Here is a 23,837-nt window from a genome sequence, read left to right on the forward strand (position 1 = left end):
TAATCAAAAGCAACTTAACAACCATGCACCTGAAACAGCCGTAGTCAAGGACACTTGTAATTAATAACTACCATTTGTGCACTCAATAGCTGGTGTACCAGGGAAATATTTTCAACAGTATTTCAAGTCCCAAATCCTGGTCCACAGCCCGTGTTCTTGGCTGTTCTGTTCACACGTAAACTGCTGAGGGGAGCTCTGGGGTTTATAGACTTCCCCCACGCAGGGGGAACTGGCACAACACTTTTGCAGGAGTTATGATTCCGGAAGTAGAATTCATAGCCCACTTTGTAGCCCCTGCTTCTGGTTTCAGACCAGTGGATCCATAGAGTTGTGGTGCAAGTAGCTACCTCCTACTTCTGGGCTATCTGCCATGCTTCTGAATCCCTTGCTGCAGGGGCTTCCACCACAAGCTACAGTAGATCAAAGTAAGGGGGTGCTCACCCCTTTTGGTGGTCATTGTGATGCAGCTTTCCATCATCTTGTGATGACAGGGTATGCCCAAGGGAAGACACCAAAGAAGAAGTGTCTCTGAAGGGAATTATGTATCTTAGGAAACTGTTCCTATCCAGCCATTTAAAAGTACGTGTGTGAGTTCAGTAGAACTGTGTACATCCCTGGTTCTAACTACCTTCATTACGGTAAATGCCCTTATATAGACTTGACCTATATGAGGCTCCTGTATTGATGATGTAAAAACAAGAAATAAAAATGGAGACTCTGGGAGCACTTCTCAGTGAAAATTTTTAAATATCTGAAGCCATATTCTGCATTTTTTTAATATCTTGAGACCAGAAAAAATAATTTTTGGAAAAGAAAGTACTTACCCTTTTCTAGGATGTAACTGTACCTTCCAAGAGAAAAGTAAGGTAATATTAAAATATCAACAAACCTGTACCAAAACCGCCAAAGCCAGTAGGCACCACCATATAAAATTATGGCAGGTTATCTCTTCACCTTTCTGAAAGAATACTGGGTTTCTGTATGCATTTCCCATCTAAACCAGCTCTCTCAAGACCCTCCTCCTTTGGGCACCAGACTTCTGTTAGAATAATTTAAAAATATCCTTTACTTGCTATGGCTCCCAGTGTTTCTGTTCTTCTTGCCTTCTTTAAGTCACTACATATTTTTCACCTCGTCGGTCTGCGTCTCGTTTCTTTAGGTGTTAAATTTTTGCCTAAGATTAGTTTTCCTATTGTTCCATTCAAATCTCCTTTCTGCCCCATTCCTCTTCCTTTCTCCCCTTTTCCATACTTCCCCATTCATACATCTCTCCTATTTCTTCCCACCTGACACCCAACAGTACAGAATGCTTGGGCAGGACAGGAAGTTGATGGGGCCATCTTGTTGTTCTCTGGAAGCTTTTCCTGTTGGGGGGAGAGAGAGAGAGAGAGAAAGAGAGTGGGAGTGGAGTCTCCTCTTCTCTTCCCCCACTCTCTCACTAGAGGTGGCAATGAGAGGTCTCCTAATTCTCTCTCCAGCTGGAGAGTAGGGGGAGCCGGTGAAGGGTCAGATAGGAGACACCAGTTCTTCCATCTTGCTGCTGCTCCACCTACTAGTAGAATGCCTGGAAACCCAAGAAACTTCCCAGCCAGGCACTGGTTCCTTTTCCTGGTGAGTCATCACTTTGAGACTCACAGGACTGGAATGGACCTCAAGTTGTCATCTAGTTCATTCCCCTGCTGCACTTATGGCAGGACTAAGTATTATCAGACCATCCCTCTCAGGTGTTTGTCTAACCTGCTGTTAAAAACCTCCATTGACCAAGATTCCACAACCTCTAGGCAGTTTATTCCAGTGTTTAACTACCCTAACTTTACGAGTTATAGAGGCAGTGAGGGAAGCAGGAGCTGTACGCTACCAGGGAGCTGGGGAAGACTAGCTCCTTTCATTTATTGAAGAAGAGGGAGTTACTTGAAGGGAGTTACCTCCCTTGAAGTCCCCCTTACTTAAACCTTTGGCTGGAGGATTTAACCCTAATGAACTTAAATATATATTCATTACATATTTTTAAATGTGTGTTTTATGGACTGAATTCTTTTTCATTATAAGTTTTCTTCTCTCTCCTTTATGTATTCTCTTTTAAGAAAAATAAAAACTGTTTTAAATAAAAAAAAAATACACACAGATATGGGACACGTTATTGGTTGAACAAGGAAGAAGTGAAGATCTGGGAATCCTTGCAGATTTAGCTGTGGGAGGACTAGTCATAATAGGGGGATTGAGAATCTCTCTTCGGTTCATCTGTTGGATTAAAAGGATTTTTTTTTGGCTTTTAAGGAATCTGCACGTAGATCTCCCTGGCAGAAGATTACAGGGCTCGATCCAATTCCTACTGAAGTCAACGTGAGTCTTTCCATTGACTTTGGGTGCTAGATTAGTTCCTAGGATAGCAATGACATTCTTTCTTGATGTTATAATCAATTCTTCAAGCCCAATACGGGCTTGATCCAAAAACCAAAAGAAAGATTCCATTGACTTCAGTAGGCTTTAAATCAGGCCCACGAACTTTCAACATAAAGTTGAAGCCCTTTATTGGTAACAATTCATTCCAAACAGAACATAAACAATAATTTGAAAGTGGCTAAAATATTTGATAATGAATTTGACTAAAAATTATTTGTATATATTCAATCAACTTAAAAAAGCTGCTCATATATTGCATCAAAGTAAAATAAATGTTGCAAGCTAGATGTTTAGTTTTAAAAGGGTACTTAGAAGAAAGCAACAAGCTCTAGTTTGAGACTCATTAATCAGCCCAAACCACTTACATTGGCTGAAATGGGTAATTTGACTTGCTGGCTCCAGTGAAAAATATTGTAATTTTCCAAATGCATCCACATTTGAAGAGGACCGGATTGATTCCCTGCCGCAATACATGTTACAAGGTTTTATCATGCAACTTTAATTCATGTAAGCAGCCTCACTGAAAGCAAGGTTCTATGTCATGAGCAAATATTACTTGTGCAAGTGATGGTTGTAGGGTTCGGCCATCTACTGAGATCTCATTTATCTATTTTATTTGTATAGTTCCTCTCATTATGGTTTCTGTGTGTGATGATAATATTTATAATGACATAGCAACACCTTATTAATTTTGGGGGGCCAAGTCCTGGACTCGATAGTCTGGCAAAACTCTCTGAAGTCTGTGGGAGTTTTGCTTCTTATTTGACTGGATGTTCCAGAGAGCAGTTTTGCTCAGCCTGATGATATGAAATCTCATAAGATAAAGAGGCACTCTTCAGTGTGACTAAACTCTGAAATGCATGTGAAAATAGTTTTTTTAATTACAGCTGGCATTTCTGAGTGAGTTCCCTGCTCCTCCCTTTCTTTTCCTGGTGGTTGGTGTAGAAATTTGTTTTACCACTTCACAAAATGTAGCTCAGCCTTTGCTACACAATAAGACCTTCATTTATTAGTTACTGATGACAGTAACTGCTTCCACAGGCCCTAACCTCGGCTGGTGTCAATTGTCATAGCTCCATTGACTTCAATGTCTGTTTACCCTGGCTGAGGATCCAGCCCTAGATTTTTATGATAATACATACCTGCCAATTTCTGACTTAACAGAAAGGTCACCAAGGCTGGCATTAGACTTACTGGGGATGAAGCCTAAGCTTGTACCCCACCGCCTGGGGCCAAAGCCCAAGGGCTTCAACCCTGGGTGGCAGGGCTCAGGTTACAGGCCCTCCATTTGCAGCAGAAGCCCTTGGACTTTGGCCCCCCACCCAGGTCTCCCCTCCTGGGGTCATACAGTAATTTTTATTGTCAGAAGGGGATCACGGTGCAATTAAGTTTGAGAACCCCTGATCTACAGGAATTAGATAGATAGATAGATAGATAGATACAAAGCACTCCTATAACAGGATCTGCAGGATTTGACTTATAGTTACAAAATTTATTTATTATATTTTGTGATGCAAAGCGCTATGTTGTTAACATGTTTTTTTTTAATTTCCTTTTCCAAAATGGGTCTGTAGTGAACTACTGAATAGTATATTTAAAGAGAGTTTTCCTGTGTAGTTTTGATATTGGTTGGCTAAGTCGTAGCTTTGCAATACTGTACTACAGTGCCCATTATGCTCCTGGTCCACTTCTTATCTGAGATATTTCTGACATATCACATAAGTAATATTACAGTTAAGATAACATCATAGGCTATGATCCTGCTCATGTCCCTGCCATTGAATTCAATGGATAGGATTAGGTCCATATTGAGACACTATCCTTTACTATCTACATTTTGTAATATTCTTCCACTCTTGTTTTGGGGAAATGGGTTCAACCTTTTTTTCTTTTCTAGAGGCAGATCCTCACCTGATGTAAATTGGATTAGACACATTAACTTCAATGAAGCACAGTGATTTTATACCAGCTAAGAACTTGCCCCTTCTTGCTTTTCCATTTTTTTCCCCTTTTAAAACAGGGTCGGCAACCTTTGGCACGTGGCCCATCAGAGTAATCCACTGGTGGGCCACGAGACATTTTGTTTACATTGACCGTCTGCAGGCATGGCCTTCCTATGGCTCCCAGTGGCTGCGGTTCACCGTTCCCGGCCAATGGGAGCTGCGTGAAGCAGCGGCCAGCACATCCCTGTGGCCCACGCCGCTTCCCGCAGCTCCCATTGGCTGGGAACGGCGAACTGCAGCCACTGGGGAACTGCAGGGGGCCATGCCTGCAGACGGTCAATGTAAACAAAATGTCTCGGGGCCCACTAGTGGATTACTCTGATGGGCTGCGTGCCGAAGATTGCTGACCCCTGCTTTAAAACCATCTTTAAGTGTTTAAGTTTAATAAATAGGGTTTGTGTTCTAAAATTCATGTTTTGTGCGATGGGAATATAGTTCATTTTCTTAAGTAAATGAGAAAATTAAGTCTTCTCTGTGGAGAGTTTCTTTATTATTACATTTGGTGCATGGTATTCGCCCCTTAATAGTGCATATAATTTATTCACACATAGCTATTACTGTTGAAATATGCAAAGTGACAACTCATAAGGCATCTACTTAATTAGCATTTGCAGTCCTCTTTTGAAAATGAACAATTCAAGCTAGTCTTGGAACATTAGGGCAATTCTAATTCAAACTTTGTGACCCACAACAAGCTAGTAGAGTGGTGTGTTCCTTCAATAAGCCTACAGAATTAAATTTTAAATCTTTAAGCTTTGAGGCAATCAGTAATGAAATTTTATGCATGCAATGAAACTTGTAGAATGAACATTGCCCAAATGATTGCTTTGCTGTATTAACTTAGTGTACAACTCTTGTCTCATCCAATATAAGTATAGGGGGCTCAGCATAGATATCTGTACATAGGACCAGATGTAATGTCCACCTAAGTTAGTGGAAAGAATCTAACTGACCTGAATGAACTTTGGGATCAGGCCCATAATGCTTTATATCTGCTCGTGTTTTACCTTCCCCAGATGGTGCATTATTTCTGCTGTTAACGGGTCATTATGAGTTTCAGTGTGGTGAATGTGCTTCTAGGTCCCAGTAAAGACCAAACACATTTCTAAATTACCTGTCTTAGTTTCTGATATTTAAGATGTTAGCTGCTTAACATACTGATAGCATGTCCTGCTCGCCCTCCTCCCCCCGTTACCGGTTAAGGTCATTATTAAGAAAAGAATGCATTCAAGCTAACTTCCACAGAATGAAAGCCAGTGCCAGCAAGGACTTTGAAAACAATGACATTCCTGAAATGTTCCCCTATTTTGGGAAATATGTTCTGTCTGTTTCTTCTAGGGTTTGGTTTTTTAGCCATGCATCTTTCTATCATAGTGCTGTAGGTTAGAGATATACACAACTGAAGAGACTAAGGGACTTGAGCAGTGTTAAAATGGAATTATTTGGGGATTGATGAAAGATGCACATTGCTAGGGTTTGAGCCACAAACACAAATTGTATTTTAATGGCTTTGCATGCCAAACATTTCATCAGGATGAAATGCAAAGATGACTTTGCCAATTAAAAAGAATGCTCCCAAAAACATATGGGCAGCAGAACATCATGCTGTATTCCTACATTTAAATAACAACACCACCAAAAAAGCTTTGCTTTTTCCCTGTCCCTCAGAAGAAAACATGTATTGTGGAACCAAATGCATTGCTAACATCTGTCACAGCTTCAATTTGTGTAGCTAGAATTGGCAATGTAGCGATAAAGCAATGAAATATTTTTAAATCTTCAGTTGTGTGACAACTTTTAAAACTTTGCAGCTGTTATGCTGCAGCATAATCAGTTTTTTTTCCATAGAAAAAATGATTTCATGCCAAGGAGAACAAACCTTTTACTGTTTTATATTAATAGAGTCTCTCTCTCTCTCTCTCTTGTCATCCTCATTTGTTGCTGTTTACTGAAGTCTGATCACTGAGGAGATTTATTATTTTTTGTATTAAATAAGGTCTGCCTTATATGCCATTCCTTTACAGATATTGCATCATCCACATAATTCATTTCATCCTAGATCTTCATGTAACACCTTTGTGCTTCAAAAATACATCTGATTGCTTAGCAAGATAACCGACTGCCATCTAGGAAGAGAGAAAGTCAATTCTAAAAATAAATGCCTGAAAAATCAGAGCTATGCAAAACATGGTGGTTTTGCCTTTGCGGAGTCCATTTAAACATTTTGTTTGCTTCCTCTTCCATTCCATCAGGAAGAGTTTCACTTTGACGTTGGGGTGCAAATCTTATAAACAAAACTTGCACAAAACTACTGAGTCATACATATCATAGTTGTTACCAATTTCTCATTCTTTATTTCACCATTTCGGAATTCATGGACAACCATTCTCTTCAGCTGACCTACAGGTAGTTGCTGGGAACTCCAGGATAGGTACTTGGGAGGTATTGCTAATAACTTGATTGAATGTGGAGGTGATCCAAGAGTATATATGCCAAGTGTGGATGTGCTGAATTATGGTAATTACAGTTGAATTAAGTATCAGAGGGGTAGCCCTATTAGTCTGGATCTGTAAAAAGCGACAAAGGCTAGGTCTACACTACCCGCCTGAATCGGCGGGTAGAAATCGACCTCTCGGGGATCGATTTATCGCGTCCCGTTGGGACGCGACAATCGATCCCCAAATCGGCGCTCTTACTCCACCAGCGGAGGTGGGAGTAAGCGCCGCCGACAGAAAGCCGCAGAAGTCGATTTTGCCGCCGTCCTCACAGCGGGGTAAGTCGACTGCGATACGTCGAATTCAGCTACGCTATTCACGTAGCTGAATTTGCGTATCTTAAATCGACTCCCCCCTGTAGTGTAGATGTACCCAAAGAGTCCTGTGGCACCTTATAGACTAATTGGAGCATAAGCTTTCGTGGGTGAAAGCATGTCCTGACGAAGTGGGTATTCACCCACGAAAGTTTATGCTCCAATACATCTGTTAGTCTATAAGGTGCCATAGGACTCTTTGTCACAATTGAATTCGTTAACTACAATCAATGCAATGCTCTAGTGTAGAGAAACGCCACTCATCTGGCAGAGTTAGTATCATCCACCTACTGCTACCAAATGCTGCTGAGTTTATTTACCTGAATAGCTTTTCGTTGGTCTCTAGCCATGGAAAAAGGAAAAGAAAGGGCTATGACTGCACAGGCAGCCATCACAGGGTTGCTGTGCTAAGTTGGAAGCTGAGATATTGCTGTCACTGATGGAATATAATCAGGTGATATGGTTACACTGTGATGCCCTATGCCCCTGGAGGTCAGAGGCACAGCAGATCCAATTTTTTCTTTAAGTGCTCTACATAAAATACTTTATCCCTCTAGTTTTGTTTTTCACAGTGCGTTCAGTAACATTCAAATACATTATTGTCTCTATTTTTCTTTTCTTCAGTCACACAGCTTCTCTACAGCTGAGTGAATATTGTGAATATTCATAAACTTTGTGGATTTTTTTGAATGCAGCTGTACTTTTTTCTTTTCCTAATGCTTTAATTTAAAATCGGCTTCTTGAATCTGTGACCAAACTCTGTCAATCAAGACGTCCATCTTTTTTATTAATTGTATAATTTGCAGGTGTTGATGTCCTCTTACTCTGCTTATTTATGGCACGTGCAACATAATACTAAAACTTCACATTTTTCAAATATAAAAAGCAACATAATTTTTAACTAAATTAATGTAAAAATTAAATGAAAACAGAAGTTAATATAAAACTGTCGTTCTATCAAACCATGTTCAGATATCTTTGGGCAAAAAGATATGATTGTCAATTATAGCATGCCTCAGTTGATGTTGTAATCAAATGATCAAATGGCTTATTATTCTAAGCCCCCTCTCCTGGCAGTGATAGTCTTGAAATGTACTGCATAAAGTGTTGTTTTGAACTTGAATGCATAAATAAATAAATAAATGCAACAGATCAGGAAATTGACATAGATGTAGCATTATATTTGTGTATTAGTTCTTAATTAGGCTGCAGAAATGTATCATGATGGTTTAAAAAATAAAAAACCATAAAAGATGAAAACATGAGGAAAAGGAGGGGGAGGAGGGAAGGACAGTAACCAAGAGAGGATTATGGTATGTCTCTAGTTTCATAGAGGAAAGAGAAAATACAAAATAGAAATAAAATGCAAAATCAAAGCAGCAGCTGTTGCAACATTATTTCCTTTTGTGTTGAGTTTTTATGACAATGTAAATATCCCTCTCCTCAAAACACATATTGAAATCTCTCCAATTTCTTCTGGCTCAAGCTAAACTATAGTTGATTGGACAAACCAAAACAGCTTCCCGACACTGTACTTCACTACTGTAAATCAGTTCAATCCAATGTGACATGCATTTCAAAGCTTCCATGTCACTTTAAAATACAATTAGCTGTTGGGAATATTAATAAGTTGCAATGAAAACAGAAGTGTCCCAGAGAAATATATTTTCTCATACTCTGTCCCTGTAGTGGCTCCTCATCTCATTCTATCTCTGTAGTAGAATCTCTTGGAACCATTGCAATAATAACGATGATTTAAAAAATTACTCTTCTTAACAACAATCAGAGTTTGGACAGCTTCTCTATGCCTCTATAGACAATTCCTGTTAAACATAATCTGCTACTACTGTCCTGGGTGGTCCAGATAAAATGAAAATACTGTGATCCACCATGCTAAATAACAATAGATATGCCTTTTCTTTCTTGTTTTAAAAAAAAAGGTAACTGTCCGTCTCCGAAAGAGAGAGAGAGTAAAAAACTATCATAGTTTTGTGTCTTTCTTTAAGTGTTGGGAAATCAGAGTAAGATATTTAATAAAATGCTGTTTTCAGTACACCTGCTTCACCTTCACCAAGAGGTCAGATTTTATATCCAATAAAGATTCTAGTAAAACTTTTATAACTATAGGTTACTCTGATTCATCCCTTCTGGGTTTAATGTTCAGCAAACTCAGATTCTTGCTATTTTGCATAGCTTCAATTCTGCTGTGAAGCAGAGTACTTTTCTTTCTTAGGCAGGGGTGAAAGTAACTTAAAGGACTTACCGGTACTCCGGAGTCCTTAGGAGGGGCGGGGCCTCAACCAGAAGAGGCGTGGCCTCTACTGAAAGAGGCGGGGCCTTTAAATCCCCAAGCACTTTAAATCAGGATTTAAAGGGACTGGGGCTGGGGCAGAGGTGGCTGGGAGCCCTGGAGGTGATTTAAAGGGCCCGGGGCTCCAGCTGCCACTACCGATGCGGAGCCCTGGGCACTTTAAATCACCATTGGAGGGGGCTCCCGGCTGCTGCCGCTAACCTGGGGCCCCAGCCTCTGGCAGAGCTTTAAAGGGCCCAGGGCTCCGCTGCAGTAGCGGCAGACGGAAGCCCCATGCCCTTTAAATCAGTGCCAGAGCCCCGCTTCCGCTACCCCAGGGCTCCAGCAGCAGGGCTTGGGTCGCAATTTAAAGGGCCCCTGAGGGTAGCAGCAGTGGGAGCCCTGGGCCCTTTAAATCACCACCGGAGCCCCGGGGTAGCAGCAGCAGCCAGGGGCTCGGGTGGTGATTTAAAGGGCCCGGGGCTCTGGCTTCTGCTACCGCCCCGGCCCTTTAAATTGTCTCCAGAGCCCTGCTGCCAGAGCCCTGGGGTAATGGCAGTGGGGTTCTGGCAGCAAGTTAAAGGGCCTGGGGCGGTAGCAGCTACCGGAGCCCGGGACCCTTTAAATCATCCCCGGAGCCCTGCTACCAGATCCCTGGGGAGGCAGCAGTGGGGCTCTGGCTGCTATTTTAAGGGCTCAGGCAGTAGCGGCTGCCGGAGCCCCGGATCCTTTAAATAGCCACCGGAGCCCCGCCACTGCCTCCACAGGGCCCTGGCAGCAAGGCTCTGGCAGCAATTTAAAGGGTCCGGGGCTCCAGCCGCAGCTACCGCCTGGGCCCTTTAACTTGCCGCCGGAGCCCAGCCACCACTACCCCAGGGCTCTGGCAGCAGGGCTTTGGGGCCGATTTAAAGGGCCCGGAGCGGTAGCTGTGGCTGGAGCCCCGGACCCTTTAAATCATTCCTGGAGCCCTGGGAAAGCGGGGACGATTTAAAGGGCCCGGAGTGGTAGCTGCGCCTGGAGCCCCAGGCCCTTTAAATCGCCACCTGAGCCCTGCCGCCTCTTCCCCAGGGCTCCGGCAACAGGGCTCTGGCGGCAATTTAAAGGGCCTGGGGCTCCAGCCGCTGCTGGGAGCCCAAGGCCCTTTAAATTGCCACCAGGGGAAGCCGATCCACCCCAATACGGCGCACCTGCTCTTGCCGGTACACTGTACAGGGGCGTACTGGCTTACTTTCACCTCTGTTCTTCGGCCCCCTACAACTATTTTCCAGTTTTAGTCTTCAGTTTACAAGTACAGCTGGTTTAAAAAAAAAAACATAAAATGTTTATCATCAAAAAAGCCCTTTTTTAAAAAAAAAATGAAAATTGTCATTTAAAAACCATTGGCCTTAAAAATATATTTTTTAAATATTTCAGTTTTTCAACAATTTTAATCAAATTTAATGAAATTGTTACCAAAATTATTATTGCAATTTTTCATTTACCATTTTTTAGTTATTTAACAAATTTCACTATGGGTTCAATAATGTATTTCTGTTTCTAACTTTCTACTGTTTTCCCAGAAAATCATGAAAAATTAAAGATGAAGAAAATTGGTTCATTTTGAACCCTGCCATTTGACAATTTCAGAATTTTTCATGAGCTATTATTATTATTATTCAGTCATCTCTATTTACAAGCACTCTGTTTTCATCCACAATTTGTACAGATTTGAACATATGCCTGATCACCTATTTAATTTTTTGTTACAGATGCATGTATTTTGGCTGACAGTCACCTTCAATGCTTTTATTGCACTTAAAATTGCAGGGCTATCTCAAAACATTAGGTGAAGGTTGCTGTAGGGCAGCAAAAAGAGAATACAAGAGACAATAGACTTACCCATTAACCCCGCTCTCTTATCCTGAGCTGCTTAACCACTAGAAGTATGGAAATTTTCAGAGAGATTTTTTTTTTTCCAATGGAAAATGATGATTCATCAAAACCTAAATGTTTCACAAGAATGTGGTAATTTTGATGCGATTTCATTTTTAAAAAATGAAATGCTTCATTTCAATAAGGTTGAAAAGTTTCATTATTACCTTATCAGAATGGAACAGTTTTTGTTTTGTTTTGACATTTTATGTTTATTATATTTTTGTTACAATTAATATAATATAAAGTTGAATTCAGAACAACGTTTAAAAAAAAATTCATTGAATGAGACACTTCAAAATTTTCACTTTTCATTCCAATCCCAAATGAAATTTTATCTAGCAATGTCAGTATTTCCCTTGGAATGGAAATTCTGGTTCAATAACTCTAGCTGTTGGCTGGAGAGTCTCACCACCATTTTTCTTTTCTAGTAAAAATGTATTGTTGATACAAGCTTTTAGGGCTAGATTCCAATTGGATTTTTTGTCTGGCTGCTGTTAGATTCTCCTTTTTCTTTTGTTGTGGTTCTGTGTATCTGAGTGTGATTATGGATGAGAATTTCCATAGATGACCTATGCTTGAATCATTCCTATACCCCTATATGTCATTTGGGTAACTGCTAATTCTAGCTAACTAATCAAAAACAGGTTCCTACTCATTGTTTGCTAGATATGTTAGTTACAGTTATGTTATAGGTGGAATAAACCATGTTCAGCTGAAATTGCTCTCAGCTTCACATGCTTCACTTATCACACTTTTTAGAGATCTACATTTCAAAGTTAAAATGCAAAATCTGTCCAAAAGATTTTATCTGAAAAATATCTTTTGTTTTTGTGAGATTAAAATTTTGAAACTGCTATACAGAGAACAGTTACAAAAACCAATACAGAACTGCTGTCTTTGTTACAAAGTGAAAATGACATTGTTGACAAGCAATCAGACTGCACCATGTTGAGAGTTTTAAGGACACTGCACACAATCTTCCCCCTAAATTAAGTAGACAAAATAAAATTGACTGCCAATGTCTCCATTTTTTCTAGCTGTGTTGTTCAAGGCAGTTCATTATCTGTTTTAGTTAAACGTTAACAAGTTAAACTTGTTAACCATGATTTCCATTTTCTATATGTTTCTTAGATATACAGATTTCCATAAGCAACTAGTACTGATCACCTGCCCTCTGAAAATCAGGTCCCTTGTCTTCACTACCCGCCTGGATCGGCAGGTAGAAATCGATCTCTCTGGGATCGAATTATCGCGTCTCGTCGGGATGTGACAATCGATTCCCCGAATCGACGTGCGTACTCCACCAGCGAAGATAGGAGTAAGCGCTGTCGATGCAGGAGCTGCGGCAGTCAATTTTCCGCCGTCTCCACAGCGGGGTAAGTCGGCTCAGATACGTCGAACTCAGCTACGCTATTTGCGTAGCTGAATTTGCGTATCTTAAATCGACCCCCGCCCAGTGTAGACCTCGCCTTAGGCACTCAAAATCACTAGTCACTTTTGAAAAATTTTGGCCAATGGTTTCATTCATCCTTGTGGAAGACTGGTATTTGGACTTCTGCTGGCTTTCAGGGCTCTACCAAGGGAAGGCAGCTTTAATTTATAACCCGGGTTCTAAAGGAGCCATGCTGGTGGAGAGTGCCATGGGAAGGGCTGAGTCAGTCACCAGAGTTGTTGCCATTGTCAACATTGTGCTCTTGACACATTTCACTCCTGTTTGACCTCATTGATTTTCTTTGCTTCTGGTTCCCTGATGAAGTGGGTGGCTTGTTCTAATGTGACCCTGGGAATGGCATTTCTACCACAGGAGTGTGTTGGAACATAGGGATTGCATAAAGCCCCATATATAGCATGCAGTTCTGGAGCTGACAAACCCTTACATTTCCAAAAGATGTGGTTTCCTGATGAAAGTAAACGTGTTCCTGAGTGAAATGACCTTTCATCTGTAGTCAACATTTTCTTCTTTGGTTGATAAATCCTGGTAGCCATGCCAACAGAAGTCAATCTCTGAGTTTTCTTCTTGGTATTAAAGAAAAAAGAGCAAATCAATTTTAACTTTGAGACTTCAAAAGTGTCAAATGTGTCATTTTGCTTATACCACTTCTTCAGGCAGTCAGGTCAGCCGGATTCCTTTTGATTCACAAACTCCATATAGCACTTAGGGCTGGCGATCATAATGTACCAGTCTAAAACAAGTTTTAAAAGACTTTGATTCTCAGGTTACGTTGAAAGGCATTAAACCTTTTTGGGGTGCTAAGGAACAGCACTCTTATTTTTCCTTACATAAATATACTTGGAAACACTGAAACTGCAGTTTCAAAATGTTGGTCTTCCTTCTAGGGCAGCACACTTTACAGAAAGCATGTAACAAGCCTTCTATCTGCTCTCTCCACAGAGCATGACCATTGGTCTAGGTCTCTGAAAAAAGGGAATATTTGGGGACCTGTCCTGGTTTTGCAAACTTCTGAAGACTGATGACAGGCTGCATATGTGTATTTCAACAAAGTCTGTCCCATGTTGACACTCTGCCCTCTCCATCCCAGAACTTCCTCCTGCCCCCAATACAAGTATGAGTCCTGGAAACAACGCTCCCCGAATGCTGAGTGAAATCAACAGCATGGTAGGCTGAGGGGACTTGTTTGGTGCCCAATTTTCTCACCCTCCCCACCCCATGCTCACATAGATTATTCCCTGTGGTCCTCCACTTGTGAATGGTGTCATGGGTGTCTTTCACTTTCAGGATCTGATTACTCCATTTCCAATGTTACAGTGTTTTGCAACGCATGTGAAAGGAATTCAACATTAGCCAGACCTGTTTTATTTGCTTCTATCTCCCCTCCGCCTTGGATTCCCTCCAACTTGGACAAATCCTGTTCCAGGTGAAGTCAATCAGAATTTTTTCATTGACATCAGTGAGAGTCAATGCCTATGTTCTTTAATGTTATTTTTCTCCCGAAGTCATCAGATTAGAATTTGTCCATTCTTTTTCCACTTGCTAATGCTCTGTTATGGTAGAACAGTGTAGCATGCATGACCACTGTGTCAATATGCAGTTTTTCTCTCACTCCCCTGCAGTTTTAAGCACATGTTTTTAAACTTCTTATCCATTACAACCGTTGGACCTTGAATCAAATCAGACTTTTAAGAGGATCAACATTAGAAGTCTAGTTAGAAAAAATTAGCTTCCTTCCTCATTTGAGCTTTTCCAAAATCCTCTAGTAATGGAGACCTTTCATTTTCAGTTTACATTCCTTTGTATATATATTTGCAAATATCAGCCCATCATACAGGCCTCTGTGCACAATAGTATAAATATCCTGCCAACACAAGGCAGTGTCACTAGACAATCTCCCACTCTTGGAGCTATCCTGGCAACAGGTAGCATTTGACAAATACCATCTCTAATCTCAGCATTAGAGAAAACTCCTCTTATACCTCACTAACCCTCAAGCTAACATTTGGCTAAGATAGTATGCTTCATAATGTATGGAAGGTCACTATATTCTGGCTATGGTAGACTGACAGAATGAATTTGAACATAATTGGCCTTTTCTGTAGGGGCTAATTAGCTCATTTTAACCAAACCTCACATCTTAATATGACAAAACTTTAGAAATTATAAAATCTGGATTAAGATCCAGATGTGAATTTTGTGTCTTGAGCCCATTTCTATTTTAGCACAATTACAGGTGTAACTATTTCTCTGAAAAGAAAAGCAGAATGTCTATCAAATATGTCAAATTCTTAGACATAAACTAAATAAAGGGCTTACGTGTGGTATGATTGTTTATTTCATCAGAGAGTGAAGATAACCTCTCACAATTTGGGCATCAAATTGTGACCTTTTATTAAGGTCCCTGGTTCTAGGTTTATGTAAATAATTTCCTTTATTGTGCTCATTTAGTTAACTTCCACAAATGCTTTCAATCAAGCAGAAAACGCTCGGCAGTAGGAATGTCAAAAAGTGCTATGTTCTGTTCATATTACCTACATGAACAAAGCGGTAGTTTGTTACTTCAGTAGGAATCCACAAAGGGTTAGATTAAAGCGGTAGAGTAAAGTACTTCTGTCCAGCAACTGAGAACTCCTACTGACATAAAACTGTGGAAAATAAAAATAATTGTCACCAGTGTACTTTCAAGGAAGTCTTTAAGGATCAATAAAAGGCTTATTCTGAAGATGTTATTGCTGCCAGATCTAAATAACAGTTCAGTTTGACCTACTGTGCAATAGAAAGAAATATCTCACAGGGATTCAAGGCTTCTGACAGAGATGTGGGGCTTTCACAGAGATCCATATGGAAATCTTACTGTTAGCCACTCTGTTCATACAGGTTAAGTATCAACAGACATAACCAATGTAAAAGTTAGTTGACAAAAATTAGAATAATGTAGCTGAATTAAGAATAAACATGTTAAGTATTGATTAAATGTATGTGAGTCCCATTACAGTAGTAGGAAAACTGAAAAGAAATATCAGTTGAACAGAACCTGAGAATTGATAAATGTGTATTCTGAATTTGTTTCTAAATAAAGTCATCTGTAATTTCCTCTAGGTATCCAGTAATAGCTGTTTACACCTCTTCTGTTTCATACGTTAGGAATGGTCCCAGGAAAAACATGATGGGAACATAAAGTTAGCCCAACATAATGTTGAGTTTAAGAATATACAATAATTGCCTGATTCTGCACACCTTTATTTCTGTCAATAGTCCCATTAAATTTGGCTTGCATTGGTCCTAAGTCAGGAAAACATTAAACATCATGCCTACGTCTGTCTCCATTGATTTCAGTGAGGCTTAAGTGCATGCTTAAATTTAAATGCAGATTTAAGTGCTTTGCTGAATAGGGACCATTAATAAGGATTTACAGGATCAGGCTCTATATCAAATCTCATAATGTCCTGGTCTTAATTATTAGTTACATTGAATCACAAAATCATACTCATTCTTAGGGTTGTGTCAGAGGTCTCAATGTGTCTCACCCCTCCCCCCGTGCTCATTAGTCAGTGAATTACTGTGCATCATCAGAACAATGGAAGAGTTTCAAACTCCTCTTTTGTATGTCAGGTTGGTTTGGCTAGTGGAGGTATGTGGAGTAATTTTCAAAATCTACTTTCACTCTGTCCAATGGTCAAAGGTTAATCAATATGGGGCTAGATTTATACATGTGTTACTGATGCACAGTGCCACACTTTGAATGACACTCTCCTCTCCTGAGGATAAATGAATTAGCATCCTGCCTGATTCAAACAGACTGTGATACAGTTTTGTGTGCATAAATACTATTCTCAAAAGGGATACTCTTACAGGGCCTAAACCAAAACCACTGAAGCCAATTGCTGGCTCACAGCTGCCTTACTTGGATGAGGACCATACATGTTGCTATGATGAATCATTAAACAGAGAATATAGCCTAATCATGTTCCTAAAAAAGCAAATATGTAGGGACAGATTTAAGATTTTTTTTTTTTTTTGGAAGTTCATCTCATTCCCAGTCTCCTTTGCCCCAGCAATTTAAACTGACTCCTTTTAAATAAAAAGTAGCTCTGAGAGATAATCTTTAGTTCCATCTTCTGTAGCAGAAGTGAAGCCCAGCCACTTTCGCTGGGGCTGGACATAGCTGTCATTTGAAACATGTTTTCAGTGGACAATTATCTAGATGAGAATGGGACCTGAGGACCTACTGGGTCTGATCTGCTGAATGTTTATTCCCTCCTAGTTATTTCATAATTTAATCCATCCTTGCCCACAATGAAAGCTTCCTCACTTTTTCCACGTGTCCTTTCAGGGCTGTGTGACAGGGGACTACTATAAAATAAAGGTGCCTACATTAAACTAAACTCACTACCCTAAAAGTTGTTGGTGCCTTTCCTTGCCTTTTCCTAAATATGGCAGAAAACTCTGCATGGTCGTGATGCTTCAGTGTTATAGAGGTCTTCAGGCCACTTTCCCTGTTTGGCTCCTCACAAAGGAGTGGTTATTTTAGTCATGGAGAGCATTAATTTTTGTCTATATTTTTGACTGTCTTTGTGTTAAAATCTCTGGTTATGTGAGCTGTGGTATGAGGAACTATATTAGATTTTCTTGTGGTTTAGAATGAGATATATGGGAGCAAAATCATTATTTTTACAAGATGCCAAGCCAATGTTTCTGGTGTGCTGGACGATTTCCTGTAGAAAATGTCCACAATCAACTTGGTGTCTTAAGTGTCAAACCTACTAACATCTATTCAAAGTGGCAGGCCTCTATCCATGCAACGCTTGATCATCCAACTGCATGGTGTGTCCATTTCTGTGAGGGTTTCAGAACAGCAAATTAAATAACCAAGAAGTAGAGGATGATCTTTGTGAGAGAGGGGCAGCCCTGGTCTGGCCAAGCTCTGCTCAGCATATGTCACAAGAAGAGAAGGAAAAGGTGGCTTCAACATTTGTCCACTCCCCAAATCATGGGATCAGCTAGTGGCCATTTTCCCTAAGAACTGCTCTAAAGTTATACCAACCTCAACAGTCACCTAGGGACTGCTCCACCAGCCTGAGATCAAGGTGTCTTTGGGATAGAATGGAGGCAAAGCCAGTGCACTCTTGACACCAGAGGGCCCATGAAAAGGTGGTGCTGAGCCAACTACAGTGTTCATCTGCCAGCCAGTGATTCCACTTGGACACGGAATGGCAGACTTCCAGATATTTTGCACTGCTTGAGCAGCTTGAAGCAGAAAGATTGGGAAAGTGGAGAGTAGTGGGAGGGGAAGAGATGGTCCCTGGTGTCCTTAAATTTCAGCTGAGACTGTAAAATGTGTACTGATGGGTGATTGGGTAATGGACTAAAATGCCCATTTTAACAGACTATCCTCCCTGCTGGAGATCTGTTGGGGCCAATAGGGATGAGTCATGGAAGCTGTGGACATCCCTACTTGAAGCATCTGAAGAAATCTCAATTCTGATTCCGACACAGATAAGCCAAAATTATCTGTTGTTTATCTGTCATCCACCCCATAGATATCATGGAGTTAATATCCATTGTAAAGGTGCTACCTGGCTCAAATCTCAGATAAAATCATCTAAACAAGAATACGAAGCACTTGGTATTTTATCAAATCCAGGGGTAACAGGAAACAATTTATATCCCTGGTGGGTCATGAAACTTCTCCCAGCAGGTGAGAGAAGTTTCACAGATGAAAAGTACACACATGAAACTTACCAGTTACAAGCTTTAAAACTCAGTAAAGAAGTAAAATAATTCAGAGTATCTGAGTATTTGTACTGCTGGTGAATTAAAATTAAAAGGTAATGGACTGATGTGTAAAAGGATTCGTATTTTCCATTCTGGCCTAATATATTGTACACCCCTCCCAATGAAGTTATGGGAATTATGTGTGCATATGGTAGCTAGGGGAAGAATAACAAATAAACATAAAATAAAATAAAAATAAACAGATGCCAGACTTGTAAGAGATCTCAGTCTAAAAATGTCATTATACAGTATACTCCAGTAATTCAGATCCTAAAGTCTATCTATAGTATTGGGACTAAATTCTAGATTAAGTTACCTGTAATATGGAGTAGGGGAGGAGTGTGTCTGAAGTAGCTGAGTAAGGGACAGGAGAGATGATCTTGTGGTTAAGGTGCTAGCTAGAGTCTCAGCAGATCAGGGTTCAATTCTCTGTTGTGCTGCAGGATTTCTAAGTGATCTGTGAAAAGTCACTTAAGGCCTGACACAAAGCCCATGGAACTCAATGGAAAGACTCCCATTGATTTTAGTGGGTTTTGGAGTAGGGCCTGAATTTCTCTGTGCTTTAGTTTGTCACCTGTAAAATGTGGATAATAATACTTACTTTGTTTATTTAGATTATAAACTCTTCTCACCAGCGACTGTCTTTCACTATGTGTAAGTACTGCACCTAGTACAATACTATGTAAAATAAATCATAATAGTGGTAAATTTGGGCATTCAGCGGTACAAGGCAGGTACAGTCAGAAAGCCTCACGAATATGAAAGAAGCAGCAAAATAAGCATTCCTCCTTCCATCTGTTGCAGAAATGTAAATCTCCCTCTGGGAACTAGCGGTATACAGGGTTGATCAGGCCCACCTATAACTGATCACACCTTTTTGGTGTCCTTCAGTGGTGGTAAGTGTACCGGCAGCAGCCCAATTAGATACTATTTCACCTGACGCCTGTCAGGGCCGGCTCCAGCTTTTTTGCCGCCCCAAGCGGCAAAGGGAAAAAAAAAAAAAAAAGATAAAGCCGTGATCGGCGGCAGCTCTACCGCGCCGCTTCATTCTTCGGCGGCAATTCGGCGGCTGGTCCTTCCCTCTGGGAGGGACAGAGGGAACCCGCCGCCGAAGACCCGGATGTGCCGCCCCTTTCCATTGGCCGCCCCAAGCACCTGCTTTTTGCGCTGGTGCCTGGAGCCGGCCCTGACGCCTGTACAGATGCATCGATGGGTGAAGAGGTTCCTTGTCCTCTTCTCTCCTCCCTCCTTCCCCACCAATGGGTACACTTGTGTATGTAAATATAACCTTTGCTGTCTTCACTGTATGAATTGAAATAATATATGCTTAACATTGTCTTTGCAAGTTGTTTAGTTAAAATTCTACAATGGAGAAATATCTTCACAAGACAGGTTATTTAGGATTGACATTATAACTCCATTTCGAATGTGTTGGGCTAACCATCCTTCATGCAATTCCACTGACGTCAACAGAATAATATCAATAATTATCCTTGGCTGCTTATAAGAGAGTGGTGACTGGTCTCTTTGTGTACAAAGGGCAATCATGACTAAAGCTGTTCATTAAATTCTGTTCAGACAAATCTGAGTTTCACTTTGAATTTTGAGCTTCATTCAAAACTGAAAGTGAAATTCAGCCAAACCATCAAATTTTGCAAAACCACATAGTTTCATGACCCTGATTTTTGTCAAATCTCAGGGCCACATTGCTCAGAATGAAGCCATAGTTGGAAGTTAAAGCAGGTTCACTGAAATGTTCTTTTACCTGTTGACAAACTTGGTCCTAATTTTTGTTTCATTATATATCTTTTGTACAACGGAGTTTTTAGCAATTAGAAAAACAGCAAAGCACCAAAACATGAGACACTATTCTTTCAGTTGACCATAGAACTATGAATTGCTTCTAAAAGGCAATAGTGAAGAAGTAACAGAAATATAGATTTAAAAAGTAAAAAATGATGCTCATTGTTTTGTACTTGAGTTGAATACTACATTTCCAGGTAGCTCAACTAACAAGAATGGTGCATGTGTGGTGATAACCACGAACAGTTCTGAACCTACAATTGTCACTATGATAAACAACAAATTCATACAAACGTTTTCAAAGAGAGGTCATTTGCATGGACAATCACTGATGAGCATAAATAATAATATCTGGACATCTTTGTGTGTTTGTAGGAGCAAGTAATACCTGTGCTCATAAATTGTGTAGCTAGATGTAAAAATTCTCTCACTTTGAAACAATTGGATTCAAAAGGAGATTTCAAATTTTCTGGAATTATTTTTAAAAGTCAATTGTACTTACTGGTAAACTGTCAGTGGCATTCAGACTTGTAGTCTGTGCAACAGTTTGCAGATAGTGGAATCTTTCTTGTCATATATCTGTTTCATGTCCTGATATGATGCTTGGAAGCATATTACAAACCAATTTTAACTAGTTTTTGCTGTATTCAGTTATCACTTGCCACAGTTCATGTGCTTCAGAAATCATTGTTAAACTAAGCATCATCTTTGATCGACCTTCCAAAATCAAAATATGCCCAAAAGGATTGTTTTCTTTAAATTCCCATTTCTTTCTCATTTGGGAATGGAAGACAACACTATAAACATTTCTGTCTTCCTCAGCTTGTAGCAACAATACGGAGATCCCCTCTTTGCGCTTTCTTAGCTTCAATGTCTTCCACCATTCCAGCTCTGTGTTTTAGGTAGTAGTATAGATATATTTTGCAAAGCTACTGAGACCTCAATCAACTGATCCTCTTTTGAGATTTTGCCTAAATGTAAAATTCTTCTTGAAGACAATGCTTTCCTTTTCATAGCTGGGATATGAAAATTTACCCTTTTAATTTGTTTATGTCTACATTTTGATCTTTGCTTTGCTTTCCTAAAGTAGGGGGAGGGCAGCATAACTATTCCAGACAGCCCAGAAGCTTGATGCAACTCAACACCCATCAAAGCGGTGACCTATTTTTTCAACAGAACATTTAATTTAACGTACTGCAGCCTCTAGCTTTTGCAAGCCTTCACAGGCAGCACTGTAGATGCAGAGACAATGTAGATACTATAGTTTGTTTAGAGAGGCTGTGAAACTGTTCATCTCCATACCATATTACCAAGATGGACAATGAAAAACTGTAAAGAGATGTTAAAGGTGATTCATACTTACAATGGCTAGGCAGGTCCTCAGCTGAGTTGGCTAAGCTTGTTTCCCTCTTTGTTCATTTACCTGTTCTACTCTATTTGTCAGTTTCATCCACTTTTGTCTTGGTATAATTCTAGATTGTGAACTCATGGGGACAGGGAAGAATCTAGCAAAATGGGTCCTTGATCCTAGACTGGGACCCCCAGGGCACAATGGGTAATAAACAGTACTAACAGGCCTGATCCTTTCTGTGTTGAAGCCACTCGTTGCGGTGGGAGTAGAAATGAGCCAGATGTCTTTATAGTTTTTATCAGTAGCAGCACTGGTAAATTAATGTAATTAGTAGTTGTTCCAAGAAATATACCAAACTGTTTCACCTATTCTTTTTGATTGTTTTTCAGGTCCGTGAAGTGCAACCCTGCTATATCTGACTTCCTGCTCCATTGAGATGTCCCAGCATACACAGGGCTGGTGACATCAATCCCATCAATGAACAACGTTGGAGCATGGAGTCTACCTTTGGGGATAAGGTAGATACTTTTGTTTTTGTTTTGCTTTGTTTTCAAATATTCAGAGGTTCTCTAAGGTTTACTATTTCATATTCTCATTTTACATCTCTTAGGGTATAAAATAAAAATATTGAAAAACCTTAGAAACAGCTGACTATTTGGACCTTTCCTTCCCCTGCAATTATCTACCTTATCCCAATAGACCGATTCCATTAACCAGCATTTCCAGGGTTGGAACTGCAGTCAGCAGCCTAGTGCACATTGGAACATATCATTGGAGCAGGAAGTCAGCAATTGCAGAGTACCTTTTCATGGATTTGGAGAAAAGCAATGAGATGAAGAGCTGCCCAGTTTGAGAAGAGTTCATCTAAACTGACCTTCTCAGTTCCTGAGATCCACTAATCCATTATTGAAACAGTCAGTTTAACACTCAGGATTGCACAACCATGGGTTTAGCAACTCTCCTAGTTTTCAGAGGTGGATGCATGTATGTAAAGTATCTTGTTGGTGTGCACAAATCAGGTAAATAACCAGTTAGATGCATCACCAACCATTTGTGCAAACAGTACTCGATTTACATATGCAATCATGATGTGTGTACAAAAAATTGGCAGGTGCCTGTCTTTGAATATCAAAGGCCATAGACCTTCAGTTTTCCCATTTTTAAAATGGGGATGATAACATTCATTTGCTTCACAAGCTTGTTATAACAATTAATGAATCGATATTCATAAAGTGTGTGGAAGATAAAAGCCACTATGTAAATGTTCTTATGTATGTCCCAGATATCAGTTTGCAAAATATTGCACCCCTTTGAATTCTCTTAATCCGATCACTTTTATATTTAAGATTTATTCATTATTTTTTCTAGATGAGTTCCACTGAAATACAAGAATAGTACAGCACAGTACACACAGATTCTCTACATAGAGACAGGAGCAACCATAGATTAGCCAAAAATTCAGGTTGTCATGTACAGTCACACTCCATTTTCTAGTGTCTGAATGAATTTTCTTTAGTTCGTCAAGTGTGCTGGGCCAGTCATCTGACTATTTATGTTTTGCTCATCGGAATTTAATCAGTGTAGTATATTTCAGACTATTACATTTGATCAAATCAAAATAACATTAGTGTGATAATAGGTGGTATATTACAGTGTTGCCTTATAGCTATAGAGTTGAAGAAATCGATAACCCATACCATGCTTGCAGCAATTACAGTAGTGTTGTTATAAAATTGGTAATTTTAGTCAACTGTTATTCGGTGTAAATTTATGGAGCCAAATTTTCTACTGGTGCAAACTGATAAAAACCCATATCAATGTACATCCCCAGAAAATTTGGCTGATGGTGTATAGGTGACATATAGTATAGTATCTTGAGTTCAAAGTGCTGTGAAAAGACAAATGGAAATATATTTCTCGTCTAAGTAATCTGCTAATACCAAGGGTAAATAGCAAGGGAAACTAAGTATGATAATATTATAGTACAGCAAGGAGGATTTAGATTAAGCAGTGTTATCAATCCCACCTCAGCAGTA

At 40.0% G+C, this 23,837-nt stretch overlaps 1 protein-coding gene across 2 annotated transcripts in view; it reads left to right on the top strand.

Moving 5' to 3' along the window:
- CALCR (calcitonin receptor) overlaps nucleotides 1-23,837 on the top strand; it is a 252,687-nt gene that overhangs the window by 74,105 nt on the left and 154,745 nt on the right. The window contains exon 2 of one of the 2 annotated variants that reach the window (XM_054021165.1): nucleotides 22,191-22,319. The exons of the other annotated variant lie outside the window; for it this stretch is intronic. Within the exon in view, the coding sequence (XP_053877140.1) occupies nucleotides 22,279-22,319 (41 nt within the window). The 5' untranslated portion in view covers nucleotides 22,191-22,278. The remainder of the gene's footprint in view (nucleotides 1-22,190; nucleotides 22,320-23,837) is intronic. 2 annotated transcript variants of the gene reach the window in all.

Source organism: Malaclemys terrapin, chromosome 2 (genome assembly GCF_027887155.1).
Source record: "Malaclemys terrapin pileata isolate rMalTer1 chromosome 2, rMalTer1.hap1, whole genome shotgun sequence".
NCBI lineage: Eukaryota > Metazoa > Chordata > Testudines > Emydidae > Malaclemys > Malaclemys terrapin.